The 16,777-nt window shown below is 36.7% G+C and overlaps 1 protein-coding gene across 1 annotated transcript in view; it reads right to left on the bottom strand.

Annotated features, from left to right (window-relative positions):
* The window catches only part of LOC135219172 (protein piccolo-like), a 478,963-nt gene that overhangs the window by 230,457 nt on the left and 231,729 nt on the right, over window positions 1–16,777 (bottom strand). The window contains 1 exon segment of the mRNA XM_064255706.1: window positions 9,023–9,046. Coding sequence (XP_064111776.1) covers window positions 9,023–9,046 — 24 coding nt within the window.

The following is a 16,777-nucleotide window of genomic DNA, read 5'->3' as shown; positions in this document are numbered from 1 at the left end:
GTAAGGTGGGTAGGGAGAAGGAGGGAGGGAGGGGGGTGGGGGAACCAACGGAGAAAGTCAAGAGATTCCCTTTCTTATTTTTAAGTGCAAACTTACATTGGAATATTGCCAAAATCACGAATATTTTAATAGCAGCGAGCGCGTGTGTGTGTATACGTGAGTGCGCGCACGCACGCTATGCAAATCATGAGCTTTTAAGCAAACACCCAACCAACCATATTACTTTACATTCAAAAACCAATTGCTAACGATTAACATTAACATACAATTCTCACGGAATGTGATATTATGGAGTTATTATTATCGCGCAAGCATATTCTTCCGTTCAATCGCGTCTCCGTGCAATTATGGCATTAAGCATGCAATGCGCACTACGCTTGAAATCTACGGCGTGTAATGAGGAAATAATCTGATATTGATTTGTAAAGTGCCACTCTATTCAAAATCAAGGCTATAAAATATGAAACTCCTTTGAGCGTTTGTTTTCCCACACTCTGAAAAGCACAAAAGGTGTCTGTGCGTAAGTCTGAATGCCCAGTACACTTATCATGAGTAATATTAATATGGAGCGGCTATTGACAGCTTTCTTCGCTGGAGCTCAGTTTCGATTCAGCCAGTGCAGGATGAATGATGCAGGGTCCACATTCATTAATATATCATAATACCTACATCTACTATATGTACATATCTAAATATATAATTATATGTACCATACATACACACACACTAACATAGATATATATTATATATATTAGATATATATATATATATATATATATATATATGTTAGTGTGTGTGTGTATGTATGTACTATAATTATATATTTAGATATGTACATATAGTAGATGTAGGTCTTATGATATAATATAATGGTGGGACCCTGCATCATATATATACCACACACACATATATATATATATATATATATATATATATATATATATTATATATATATATATATAAATGTATGTATGTATATAGAGCCACAAATATCGTTTATTATTCGAATCCACTATATACATTTCGAGAATAACTTACATCAAAAGGGAATTATAAACGATAGCGCTTCTGTCACTCCCCGGAGTCGAGCCCGGGTCTTTTGATTTAGAAACAGCGCTATACAGCCGACTTTAACCACTAGGCCATCATGACTCATATTTTTGGTTTAATATCTGTCAATAAGAAAAAAAAATGTCACGGTTGTACACTTGACAAACAGGTAACCCTTTCAACAAGTGTGCTGGTGCAAACAAAGATGAACGGCAACTGATACACATCAAATTAAACACGAAACCCGCACACGCACGCAAGCGACAACTGTGAAAACACACGCACCCAACCGTGCGTGCAACTCTTTGGATAATAAAATCAATCATTCAAAAGTTCTCAAGTAAATCAAGTCGAGTGCACGACTACCTAGGTAGGTGTTTCGCTCTGATCAAGACTTCGTCCGGGCGATGGCAATTAGAAAGAATGCCGTGAGAAAACGCTTCAATATTTATATGCTACCTACGTAGTGTTATTTGGTGCGCATTACTGAATGCACAGGAGGAAGGGGGGTGAGGGAGAGGTAGGGAGAACCTTTGTAGAGTAGAAGATACATGGCGGTCGATGTATTATATCTAAATTAGGAAGCATTGAGAATAAAAGCACATACTACTTTCCATTATACAGCACAGCAATCAAACACTTTAAATATACAAAATGCTCCCCTATGACGCATGACTAAACGACAACGTATACGCTTAAACAAGATTACACAGTCTACAAGATAATTTACCTAAGAACTCAACTTTCAAATACATCAAATACACATAAAATAACCGGCATAACAAGTAAAAGTTACAATTCCATTATGCTTAGCAAAACAGTCGTTTGCTTCCAGTAACACAACACGATATTTCAATTCTCTATCTACAGCTTGCCACGATATTTTCATCACGCATTTTCCAAATGCAAAGTGGCAAAAACTGATAGATTACAACACTAATCTCCTTAGCAGAAACGATACTTCAGGGTACTGTGGACGAGGAAAAAAAAATAGATTTGCAAAAGTAAAGTGTAATGTTTGCACGAGAAGTTACAGACTGCATTGTTAATATAATAGCTTTCATGCAGAGTTGTAAATACCGCACCGTACATCAGTATGATACATCTCCTTCCGTAATATGCGACTGTACGTAAAAATAAGTATCGATTATATTATATATATATATTATATATATATATATATATATATGTATATATATATATATATATATAATAGAAATATTATATATGAGATATATGCTGAAATCACACCTGTATTTATTAACCAGACCACCACCATGCATCTGCCGATGAATGATACAACTTGCAGGAGAGTGTCAATCTTAAAATCTTCCAAGGCCAGATGACCTGATTCGTCCAGCTTATTCTTTAGCCGCAGCTTATGATCATCCCATCGAAGTACGGCCAAGCGAAAAGTGTATCAACCTCCGAATTTTTTTAGCTTCTTTTGACGGGTTGTCTCTACTTTTACTTTTTCCTTGGCTTTATTTGGGTCCGCTCCTGAGTGGCTGGCCCCACATTTCATACCAAAACATGACCTCGCAATTTCATGGTTGATTGATGGACATCACTAGCTGGCGTCGTCAAAACTATACCACGGTCACGAACGCGGAAAATATCGGAGTTATTTCAAAAGAAAATAGCCACCAAATTTATCACATACTAAAGCTTATACAACCTTTTATAGATTCCCAGTACTTATAACATTATGATTCAAGGGTAAGTACAGTATACAGCACACTACGAAATGTTAATATTTCGTCGGCATATTATTCCACTCAGAAATGAACTCGTGCATAAAAACCTTTATAATAAACACAGACATACAACCATGCTCATAAGCTCTACTAAATCATCAGCATTTTCAAAGGGTACATGCACGAGCATGCGCGCAAGCAAGCACTCTTCCTCTTCATTTGACTTCCAACTTGGCTAAACATCCAATACAAACTTGCACCCAGGGCCTCTCTCTCTCTCTCTCTCTCTCTCTCTCTCCCCACCACGAGGAAACAAAAAACGGCTTTAATTATACTTAAATGAAATTCAATTCCACAATGATATATACTGTAGCCAACACCCAAGGCAACTGCAATTGAAAAATGTTTAACCGAAAAATGCCGACGCACCTAATTAATTTAGTGCAAAGGAGTCAGAAAATTCGATGGTGGTTACGCCAAAACCACCGCTAAATCCCTAGCAGTTTACCAAAATATTCGCCCGGGAAAAAAAAGCGAGGGTAAGAAAAAATAAAAAAAAAACAAATGCTGGGAATGACTTGTCCGAGAAAGATTCGGTATTTTGTGTCGATGCATTCTCTCTCTCTCTCTCTCTCTCTCTCTCTCTCTCTCTCTCTCTCTCTCTCTCTCTCTGTGCTGGAATTATTCTGTGTATTCATATATGCGAAGCATTAAAGGATTATTGCCCGACATTACATACCGCAATTTTTTTATTTTTGATTCTAGGTTACCAGACTTGCTCCAAACTTGCCTTCGGCACCCCCCTACCATCCCACCCGCCCCCCCTCCCCCTTCCCAACACCAAATACCCCCTTCCCTCATTACAAACAGGGATATTGTCTACGAAATCGTACTGAAACAAAACGTCATTGGCAACTCCAAGGAAATATACCCAAAATAAAAGTAATGGAAAACCAAATAATTATAGAACGTAGAATGCCACTCTTCAAAGTGGAATCTGATCACCTACCCTTGAATGATTTTAAGCTTGACACATGATTGCTTAACAAGTAAAAGTTACAATTCCATTCAGTAGCAGATGCAGGCAGGAGAACTGGCTGATAAAAAAAAGCAAGTATGCGATTTCAGCATTTTTCACACAATCATACAAGGAAATCATCTCGAATCTAAAAGGAAGGTGGGGGTCAACTCATTGGAGACAAGGTCGCACTCGGAAAATAAGAAGACAGGTTAAATTATATAATGGACATAAGTCATCTCTGCTGTCTCACTCACCAAAACAAGCAAAAAATTAAAAAAAAATGAAAAAACAGGTGACGATCGAACGTACCCAATAACTAAACAAACCTGACCTGACCTGACCTGACCTAACCTAACCCAAGAAACGCCATCTCCAAAACGTCTCGAGTAAAGTAACACTATACTTTTTTGTAACAATCCTTCGATTCACAGATTTCTATTACTTTTGTAATAATTAAAAAGAATTTTAAGTAAAGTGTTACTACTTTCTGTAATAAAAGTGTGTGAAAAGAAGATCAAGATATCGAAAGAAAATATTTCTGAGGTTAGTTGAAGTTCCCCTCAAGGTTCACCTTGGGCCAGGTCAAGTCGCTAAAACTTGAGCAGGTGTCACATAGGCACGTCCCCCGTCACCTCTCGGCATTTTACCGCAAAATATGAGTCAAAGGAGCCAATACTGACTAATTGGTGACAATGAATATGTGAAACAGGTTTGGGACATGGCACTGCATTTTGACGTATGTTGGAGATTTTTTTCTTACCATTAAATTTGTATGAAAAAATTAAGATGGCATGTAAAAAAATAAGCATTAAATTCAAATTAATTATATATATACATATGAATACACACACATATATATACAGAAAATGAATAAAGAACAAAAAATAAAAAGAATTATAATAGTCGCAGCCTCTTGAAAGACAAGATTGTGACACTGGGTTGTACCAGAATAACAATGGAGATATTACGAAATAGATCGCGATGATAGTCGTCGTCATCGCCAGCAGTAGGGACGGTAGTAGCAATAGTAGTAGTGATACGAAGATGATCCAAAAATTACTATCACACAATATTTCTTCACAATAAAAATTCCGCAATTCATTCTCTACGGATAAGATATTAAGACAGGCAGAGAGAGAGAGAGAGAGAGAGAGAGAGAGAGAGAGAGAGAGAGAGAGAGAGAGAGATTTATCAAAAGGCGAAACAGATGTCTACTTCGGTACAAAGGCTGGTTGGAGAAAGCAGACACAAGAAGTAAGGACAAGAGGCGAAGTAAAAAAAAAAAAAAATAATAAGACGAAGGAGAAGGAAAGAGAAGAATGAGAGGAGGAGGAGGAGGAAGAAAACGCCAGAAGGACGCTGGGGGGAAAGGGGGGGGGGGGGGGGATTTTGGAAGAAGGAGGGTTGGGGGGGGGGGGAGTGGGTGAGGTGGGATGAGCCTGAAGAGGCGAAGTATCATTATCATTGAGTCGAGATCTGCTAAAATTTGTGCAAGTGATCTCGACGCCCCGAGAGCTCAGTTAATAAAAAGCAACGAGTGCCCGGCGCGATTTAATTTCGAGGGTCCTCCACCAGCAGACAATGCGACGGATTTTCAACGCGACCTGACTTCAGGGGACAAGAGGAAGGAAGAAGTCCTACGCCGCCGCCACCACACTGACGAAAGGTGTCGGGTACACATACAAACGCACACACACTCTCACACGACTCGACTCCATTGTACTCTGTGTATGTGTATTTTTCTCTCGTAACAACTGCTCAACACCTTTTCTCGCCATGGGGATTTTTTATTTTTTTCTTTTTTCTTTTTTTAAAGATTGGAAGCACAGGCGTCGTTCAAGAGAGATTAAAAACTTTCCCAAAGTCACCTAAAAATCAAGTTACAACGTTCAAAAACATTCAGATGGTCACAGAACTGTGGCTATAAGACTAAAATCAAAGTCATGAGACGCAAAAGTGAAAAAAAATATGAATAAATCAGCATTTTGAATTATTCTACAACCTGAAGGATAAATAAATGCACATAATGTATGTGCGTGTCAGTGTAACCTGTGGTCCAAAGAAAATGAAACACTGGGTAGAAACCCCGACTGGATTTGCCTTTAATTTTCTAAGAAGTCTTCTGTGATCTGCATATTTTTGTATAATATATACATATACAGACACACATTTATATATTATATATATATATATATATATATATATATATATATATATATATATATATATATATCCGTGTCGTGTTTCTTGTTAGCTCCTGGGGACGCGAGCAGAGCATGTATGAAAGCATAAATTTCGTTTCTAAAGTCATTGTCATAGAATACGTGACATTCATGATGAAGTATAGGTCCCTTTTTCTCATATTGCAAAACGTCAAAAAAGTTTTATAGCAAAAAGCGTTTTCTTTTGAACAGTATTTTCTACCCCTCTCGTAGCCAAATCGAATCGATACCAATTGGGAAAGGAGGGGAAGACAGAGAGAGAGAGAGAGAGAGAGAGAGAGAGAGAGAGAGAGAGAGAGGATGAAGCTGAGGAGAGGGAGGAACACGAGTGGAAGGAGAGGGGGAGAAGGGAGGAGAGAACGGTGACAATTCAGACCGTGTCTCTTTCTCTCCATGAAACGTAAAACAATTTTAATGTTTCATTCTTTTTATAAAATGTGTTAGCGTGAGTGAGTGAGTGAGTGAGTAGTGCCCGGCCCTGAGCGTCACAGTAGCGACAGGGAGGGTCAGTACCATCGGGGCCAAGCCTAATTAGGGTACAAGGGGTTGAGAGAGGACAAGGCTCTGTTTTACTAATGATCCTTAAACACACCGAAGCAATTTTCGCAGCTCATTTATTTCATCAAGAATATGATGAAATTCAGACACTCGGCTATTTTGTTCTTTACACTAGAAGACGCTTTTCTTTTTTTCCTTTTTTTTTTTTTTTTTTTTTTTTTTTTTTTTTTTTGTTGTTCACGCTCACTCTTACGTCTTCAGTCCCTCGTTTCTCCTCAGATGTAGATGAAAGAGAGGCTGAGTAGATAGGGCAAGACTGAAAGCATTATCAAATGAATCTGTCATTTAAATTGCTACCTTTTAAAAAAGGCCGATGGACTGACAGTACAGTCTACTGCAATAGGTTAAAACTGTCCTAATGAAAACTGAGGGGATAAGGAAATTGAGTAAGGCTGACAGACATATAACAAAAAATGATGAACTTCTTAATTTCGCAATAAATTTAATTGCAAACTAACGTTATTTTTAGCTCATGCCTTGATTTTCACTTTTTCCGAAAAGGTTAAATCGAATAGAGAATATGTGTATTTCGGTACTAGGATTAATAATTCATGAAATTTTTATGAAACCGAAATTTATTACATAACAAACCGAAATTTATTACATAACAAGCCACGTAAAAATATCACTTAGCAGGTCAGCCAGCTATCGCTGTTGCTATCGCCTCTAGATTTTGACAGTGGCACGGTGGAAACACTTGCGTAGATTTGATTTTAAAATACATGCCGATGATTTTTTGGTCATTAAAAAAAGTGAAATAAAAATGAATAAGAAGGAAAAAATAAATAAGCTTACGGAAACGAACGAATGTATAAATAATTATACATTAAATAGCGCAGGAATTATTCGAATTTTAGATAATACTAATTCTAAGGTCTCTACTATAGACCTTGTCTAACACAACCCAAAAAGAAAAACGGCGATGAACGTAAAATGCAAACGCATTTTACTTTCGTTAATGTCCTACCTATTTCATTGTTAATTCATTTCCACGTTACGAGGTTGTGTGCTTTTCTGTCTCTTCCTTTCAAATCTCATCGTCATTCAATATAAATTCTAGGTATCATTAATTATGTCGAGCGCTAGGTTAGCATCTCAAAACTGTGGCCGATAAAAGTACATGACCGTCACTTTGCGCTAGTCTACGTATAAATTCATACTTCAAATGTGATCACGAAATATCAACCAACAGAGATCATCATATATTGCATATGCAAAAAAAAATTAAGGAAGTCATTAAAAACATATAACGAACTCCATTTCGATCATCCTTTCCTCACGGTCATGAAAGATATTATCTGGCGAGTGTCTTTCACCAGATATACGTGTCAGCAGAGAGAGAGAGAGAGAGAGAGAGAGAGAGAGAGAGAGAGAGAGAGAGAGAGATAAAAACGCCAGATAAAGATGAAAAGAAAATGTGGAGCCATGAGAAAATAGAAAACGGGGAATGGGAAATTTCGCAGTATCTGGCTACAACCGTAGTACTCTCTATGTCGCCCACTCTCTAATACTGCTAAGAATTTATAAACATATGTTACATCACCAGTCATCTCATAAATCAAATGTGATACACCTGCAGCAACACCTACCTTCATTAATTAGACCATTTTGAACATCCGGCTCCAACTACCGCCTTTCAAAATTCTGACATGTAGTTGGATGTGATACCGCCAATGATGGCTAGGCGATATATATAGACTTCACGAGTAAAACATATATATATATATATATATTAGTATATATATATATATATATATATATATATATATAATATATCATATATATATATATTACAAAGTATACATATTGCCTACGTATATGCAAATGAGCTTCTCTGAATTCAAGTTGATGAATGCATGTAATACTTATGAAATACAAGCAAAGCATGTATGGTTTACACAGTATGCAGTAGTTGTATATAGATACAATATACACATTCAGTCACAGTCACATGCCAGAGGCGACGTCAGAATGCCACATGACATCGTATAGAACATGTCACGGAACATCTCAAGGCTTGACGTATCAGCTATAAATGGACATCATTCTAACAATACACAGCATTTTTTTTTTATGACAAGCATAACTGTTATTGCGTTAATGCACATGCAGCTTTCAGTCCAAAGAGGAACAGCAAGACCTGTCAGGTACTAATTGCTCCTAAAACTATTTGGAAAGAGGCCTATCAGACAAGGCAAACAATGCACAGAGGAAACTAAACGTCAACATAAATTCAAAGCAAAACGAAGCAAAACAATATAACAAAGCATGTGAAATAAATGTAAACTAAACTAAAAAAAAAAATGAAGGGAGGAAAATAAAGCAGAACTAAAAACTAAAAAAAGACTAAAGAACTAAATAAAAAAATATATATATATAATAATCATGACAATCATCAGCCAGCAACCCCTTTCCAAAATGGCCCCCATCACCGTAAACAAACAAACGGAAAAAATAAAAAAATACTCAGGTACCATGTCGGGCGCATCTCGGCGTCTCTGCAAAAAGAAAGTTGGCTTTTAGAAACACAACCATAAACAATATGTCCTCCATCGGACTACTGTCACCTCGCCGAGACCAATTCCACATCAAAAGCTTTAAAAGGAAGAACAAAAGGGGAAAGGAGGGAAGGGGTAGGGGGAGGGGGGTGGTGAAGGTCTTTGGCTTATGTTGGGAAGGCGTTTTGAGCCAATCTTCATGACTTGTACTACTCGACGATCGCGGGATTTCTGAACATTAAGCCCTATGCAATATGTAGTATATACACTAAGGACACTCACTCATCCTCTTGGGAGCATTGGCATTTGCTAAAGGTGCCTGAAAAATGGCAGGTCATTGTGTAACTGGTCCTTCTTCACGTTGCTTTCAAACCTTATTTGTACGAATCTTTATATCTCTTTTGACAATTCTGCGAAATCTTTGAGCAGGGACCAAACCTAACTATTTATGCCTAATATTTATTTGGTATTTCTTCAAAATTTCAACTGGACTAACGCATATGTTAACATGCTCCTTTATCTATTTGCAATTCTTCGTTATTTCAACTGTTCTGATGCCATTATATGTTTTTTTATTTGCCATTTCTTCGAAATTACAACCAGTAACATGCATAAAAATCAGTATGTTGGTAATTATCGTGTTCACTAACTAGGACTGAACCTTAGTAAAAGATCTTCGGCACTATGAAACTCTACGACTAATTGAATAATAAACATCCTAATAATACGAATACACTGAACATTCCTTATGCTTCCGCTTTTTCTCTCAAATTCCAATTCCTATAGATTTCTCCAAAATCCCAATCTTCTTCTTCTTCTTCTTCCCAGCTTGTTCCCATTTTTATATGGTGGGGTCGCCGTTTCGGATGAGCCGTTTCATCCATTTCTATCTTGTGCTTCTGCCGTCATCAATTCCCTTCTCATTTAAGTCTCCTCTCACACAGTCCTTCCATCTCTTTCTTGGTCTCCCTCTTTTTCTTCTTCCTTGCACCTCCACCCCATAGTATGTCTCCCAGCGTGGTCCTCATCTCTCCTCAACAGGTGTCCATACCATCTCAGCCTCCCCTCCTGCACTTTCTTTGATACTTCCACCACCTTAGTTGACCCCTTATGTAGTCATTTCTGATCCTATCCACTCGTTGTTACCCAGACATCCACCTAAGCATTCTCATTTCTGCCACATCCATCTTCTTCTGCTTCGCTTTCTCATGCTTGCTGTTTCCGTACCATACAGCATTGCTGTTCTTACCACCGTCTTGTGAATCTCCTTTTTAACCTAAGCGGCACTCTTTGTCACAAAGAACTCCTGAGGCCGCTCTCCAGTTGTTCCAGCCTGCCTGTACCGATGTTTTATTCTTCTTCCATACTCCTCCAGCGTTAACAAAAGATCCCAAATACTTAAACCCAAGTCTCTGTATAAACACGAAGCATTTTCCAACGGACTCTCCTGTGTAGTTCAGGTTGTAATCAAAACATCCTTGGGTTCGTACTTCTTAAAAGAATGCCGAAAGAAAATTGGGGGGAGTACTTGACTCTTATTTCAGGATGCGTTCAAGCAGTGCAACTGAAGAGACGGAAAACTATCCTGTATCTAACACTCCCAATTTAAACTGCCTTCCTTTGGATTAAAGAGTCATACCATAACTGTTCTGATACTTCATCCCGTGGGAGTAATATGACGTTCAACAATGTGAGTTCCTCGGTAATATAAAGACTTTTTCAATGACGTTCGGTTTGTCAAGTAACTTTCCGTTAATATGAATTATAAACACATCAATTCAATTTTTAATCACACTTTGATAGCGTCTATTTCCGCCCTGAGCTTTCCTAGTCTTCTATCTTTCTAAAAAAACACTTTCACTATGAACACTAATATACAAAAGTGGAAAAGAAAACCTTGCACATATACAATACATATATTCAAATATTTCCTGTAATACTAACCAATTACATAAACCTGGGATCAACATCATTAATATATTGACATTCTTAACCCACTGACTGAAACCTAATGCACAGAAAAAAAATAAAAGAAAAACAAAAACGAAATCGAAACGAACGCTGTTCGAAATTTGAAAAGAAAAAAAAATGAAAGCACAAAAGAGTGAAATGAAAAAACAAACAGAATAATCACTCCAAGACATATTGAATAACTGCAGTGCATTCATCATATCTGACAGATCACAATCTTAAATCTACTCAGAAAACTAGCGAAAGGATTTCCTTACCGAGTGACGTCAGTCTCGAAACGGTTCTTATGCAAATAAGGTCTTATTTTCGTCGCTCTTATTTCATTTTTCCTCTGTTTACAACAAAGAAGGGGCACAGATAGCGAACAGCCATCCAACAGAAATCAGGTAAAAATTTAATCTTCACCGCTCGCCACCGACGATTTGGTCGAATTATGGAAAGTATATTAAAATACGAGTAAAATTGAAATATATATCTATATATATATATATAGACATATATATATATGCATACATACATACATACATATATATATATATATATATATATATATATATATATATATATATATATATATATATATATATATGTAGAGTGTAAAACGCTGACACTAATGCATCTGAAATCGAAGAAGTCATTGATTCGTCTATCAAATAAATTGTACCCAATTTCTCATTTACACATCATCACTGAAATAACGGAAACGCACTTAATGTATACACGCGGTACATGTGTGGGTGTACATGTATGTGTATAAATAAGCATACAATCACCTTGAATAATTCGTTATCAGCAAATGAGAAAAAAATAAGGAACAATAAAATAAGGAACAATTAAATGGCATACAATAAGACTGATTGTTTAAGGTTTAAATCAAATAAAATGAAATAAAAAAAAACAAAGATAAACCTCAGAGACGATAACAAAACAACGGAAAAGGATTAACAAAACAGTAAAATAATAATAATAATAATAATAATAATAATAATAATAATAATAATAATAATAATAATAATAATAATAATAAAAGAACGCGAACATGCTTTGGTTCATGAACCATGACATTTAAGGAAAAATTTTAATTAATTCACTACTACCGGACACCAACAGACAAAGACGAAAAAACATGACAATTACAAAAAAAAAATGGTCTAAAACATGCTAGGTAAGATAAATGACACAAATCAATCCAAACAGATGCACTGTAAAATAATGTTAAAAGCGCCCCCTCTCTCTCTCTCTCTCTCTCTCTCTCTCTCTCTCTCTCTCTCTCTCTCTCATATAACCAAAATACGAGATAGAAATAAAATTTCGAAAGACCCATGAACTAGGAACACGTAGTTAGTATGCCCCCGGAAGGGGAGCCCATCCGATACATTGCTTCCCTGGGCTCCCCCTTCCCCCCTCCCCTTCCCCGCGAAAGAAGTGGAAACCAATACTTAATAAGGAAATTACAAGTGATTTATGAGTCGAAATAACCATCGAAGAACGCGGACTTTATCTCACCGCCGAATGCAGGAGGGGCGGTGGTGTCGTATTTTTCGTAACAAGCTGCATTACCACAATACTTGCAGTTGCCTCGGCGTTAACCTTCTCTTTATTCGATTTTCTTTCAGTTCCGTTCTTTCGGCTGTCATTTCTCCCCTCCCCCCGCCCCTCTTTTTCTCGTCCTCTATTATTTGCGCTACTTTCATTTCTTCAAGAATGCAGTAAAAAAAATTAAATTATTATATTATCAGGATGTGACGATAGGGATTTTTTTTTAAAAAAAGACTCACAGGCGAATATTGACCACCGTTAACAGTATCTATAATAAAATAATAAAAAATATATTTTTTTGAGAGTCACGCTATTATGGATAACATATGTTGAACCACATCAAAATTCTTTTTATATCTGGTTCTGAACACGACCGCTATCATCTCTTTTCTTGAAAAAAAAAAAAAAAAAATCGTAGGAGACGAAAATAAAATTGTACAATAGGAGACGAAAATAAAATTGTACAACACAATACGCAAACAATAACAACAACAACTAGAAAATAGTAGACAATGCACACGAAGGAACAGACAGAATTTAGTAGATTGCCCAGTGTTGACGGAGTGAAGAGTATCATGACATTCTAAAAAGAGCAAATATCAAAGGATCATTTTCATCCGCAACCAGAATACCGCCCTACTTGAATATCTGTACACAACAACACAGCACTACCAATTCCAGCTCCTCTCTCTCTCTCTCTCTCCTCTCTCTCTCTCTCTCTCTCTCTCTCGTCACAAGCAACTGGTTTTATTAAATCAAATTCGTACACTATAAAAAATATTTCTTTCACGATTTCCAGGTCTATAAACGTTCGCCGATAATAGCCAGCTCACAAGCACTTCCAACTAACACGAATCGTTACATAATTCCCCGACGTCTCTCTCTCTTCTCTCTCTCTCTCTAGACAAGTGGTATTCTCGCAACATTTATGTGACGCTAAAGAAGCAAGGCAAGAACCAAGGAACAATCCTTAGCGTCCGGTTGCTATGGTAACCTCTTCCTAGGTTGGAAGGCAATGACGCAATACTTCTAAGAAAACTGGGTGCACCTCTCTATCAGCGCCCCTCACCCTCTCTCTCTCTCTCTCTGTCTCTCTCTCAGAGTTCTTTGAATTCCTACCAGTCTTCCAAGGAATATGCTACATAATTCCTAGAAAACCTGGAAAAAATACCGCTTAAAGAAATTTTTTTTCAAATGTCAACAGGATTTAGTTTGTGCCTCAATACTCAGATTTTTTTTTTTTTTAACTTTAAACTCGCTAAGTTTGTTACCAAAAATACTTAACAACGATTCAGCGAAATCAAGGTAATTAGTATTTGGAATGTAATCTGAAGTCCGAGAACTACGAACATCTAATAGTACGTCAATAGATTCTGCAACGACCCAAGCTGATTGTAAAAATCATACGACCATTCATTTTATTTCTTTTAAAATGACACATAATTGCAACGATCACAACAACTTGTACAACTCGAGGCGAACTGACTATCAGGATATAATTTTCTTTTTATGTCACAAGTGACCAGCTATCTTTTCTAATTCAGCTGAAAATGGTATCCTCTGTCAAAAGCTTTTTAACCATTGCAATGCCGAATGCAAATATCGATGACACAGAAAATAATGGACATGGTTTAGCAACGTTTATGGGGGGGGGGGTGGGGGGGGGGGGGGGGGGGTGGGGGGGGGGGGGGGGGGTTTACCCTCCATAATCCAAACCTGCCAACAAGTTTAGTCGCCTCAGTAAATTATATGAATTGAAAACGGGGATATTTTTGAATTCTTGTATCAACGCATTACGACAATTCGGTTTTCCGTGCATTTATATATATAGCCCGTAATCACTGAGATGATTTGCATTCGTAAATGCTGAACATACATAATGTATGTAAAATGAACATGTCATTCAGAAAGGTTTCAAAAGTCATTGTCTTCGATAAAATAAAACTATACATTGCATTGTATTTTTTTTTTCTTTAAGCAAACTTTGCCAGCCACAATTTAACACGATAACTTAAATCTTCCACTGCTCTCTCTCTCTCTCAACGCTTTTCCGCTCTGAAGAAACGTATTCGAAGATTAAATTGATGAAATATCTGAGTTCCTCCGACAACTTTTGCGGAATCATATTTTCAAATGAAGCCGAATACTGCCTCAGTATTTCTTTGTTGCACTGAAAGAAAAAGGAAGCCATGACAAAATAACAATTCAACAAAATGAAAGCTTCTTTGTAATGTCTGAAACTTATAGCATCTCAGACCCATCGTAAGAATAGAGAGAGAGAGAGAGAGAGAGAGAGAGAGAGAGAGAGAGAGTTTTAGTCTTAAAAGCTTCGTCCCAAAAACAAAGCATCTAATTCGAAAATAAAGTTCCACGAACTTCTTTATAAGGGTTAAAAGATCTATAAAGCTATATTAAAGAGTGATTATAAAGCCCTTTTAATGGAGACAGAGGCTATATAATGAGTCTTAAAAGGAACGACTTTGGCATTTAAATTATTTTGGCATTTTATGCCCACACAAGGAGGGGGGGGAGGGGGAGGGAAGGAGGAAGAGGAGATAGTGATTACTAGAAATGTCTGAGTGTTTGTCTGTTTGTGTGTGCGTGTGCTCGTCTGTTTCCTTGTATAATCTAGGGACGGACGTTTGATTCAACCGTTTCAATTCTAAATATATTCGATGCCTTAATTACGACTGCATTAGGGAAACCTTTTGAAACCTGCTCAGTTTAAAAGATATCATGGTCTTCCTAACAAATTCATTACTGTTGTATGTGAATGCATGTATGCATATATACATAGATACATAAGACACACACATAGATATATAACATATACATGTATAGATATTAATGTATAGATATATATTGATATATCATTATATATATAGTATATATTATATACATTATACATATAAATATATATATATATATATATATATAATATACTATTAAAAGAAACTGCTATTTCACCCTGGTCACATTGTACCACAAAGCCCACGTATATATTTTGGGAAACTTGTAACATTCATAATTAGGTAAGATAATCAATCGACCATTACCATTTGACTGATTACAGACAACACGTTTTGGCAAATGCATATAATTCAGATTTATGGGTGGCGTAATTAGGCCATTTATGAGTATTAAACGATGCTAAAAAAGGATATAGCCGCTGAAATTATGAGAGTGATAATTTGCTCCGTTGTAGCGATAGACATATGTATAAATTATCGGGCTGCAAATGGTAATTTCAAATTACCGCCCGTGTTGGAAAATAAAATATTGTTTGTAAATAGGCAATGAGTTATTTTGTGTGCGTGACATATGGGTATTTTCATGAGTTCATTAATTTCCTTAAAGCCTAAACCAACAGACATTACTGCACTGTCATTTCACTTTTATCTGCATGGTGGGCCTAACTTGACATTTATTTACTGATGTTATAGTGCAATGTCCTGTAACTATGCGCGTAAGATGTTTGAAAATTACTTATACAAACTTAGACCTGGTAATTATTTATATTTTTTTGCCAATCAAAATTAAATCAAAGCATATAATAATACACACACACAAACTTTAAGGATTATTGAACAAGCACATCAGAAACTAGGCAAGTAGAGAAAACAAGAGGTGATCCGACCTCCAGCTTATTCGGGACGCGTGCAAGATTTTTCCCTCTCACGTACGTAAGTTGTAAACATTATATTCCAAACTTTTAAAGTAAATAAAAACGTGCTAAATCGACGGTAAAACAAAGCCTTGTTTTTTCACAAACGAAAATTAAAATATATACGCTATATTTTATTAGAAATATTTTTTTCTGCACTATTCAACATGCACATTATATGTTGTTTTACATTTTCATTCTAATAAATAAATCATAAATATCATATCCTGAAATTCATGTCTTTTCCACTCTAAGCGAAACACCTTTTCAGACCTTTTTAGGTTCTTCCATACACATTTCCTAGCGCCCCCCCCCCCCCCCCCCCCCCCCCCACCCCCCCCCCCCCACCCCCCCCCCCCCCCCCCCACAATAACAACAAATTAGTTTGTAAGTTTACTCCTCGAGTAAGCGAAAATAACACTAGCCAGTAAATACGCGTAGAAAACAAGAATACGTCAAAAACAAACGCTCGCGAAATTTAGTTATCACCAAAATACACTCGCTTAAAAATACAAGAGGACAAAAAAATTGAATCCGAAATACAGCACATGAAAAAC

The sequence above is a fragment of the Macrobrachium nipponense genome, chromosome 1 (assembly GCF_015104395.2).
Source record: "Macrobrachium nipponense isolate FS-2020 chromosome 1, ASM1510439v2, whole genome shotgun sequence".
NCBI lineage: Eukaryota > Metazoa > Arthropoda > Malacostraca > Decapoda > Palaemonidae > Macrobrachium > Macrobrachium nipponense.
Note: the sequence above shows the minus strand (reverse complement) of the source record. Positions and strands in the feature narration are given on the sequence as shown.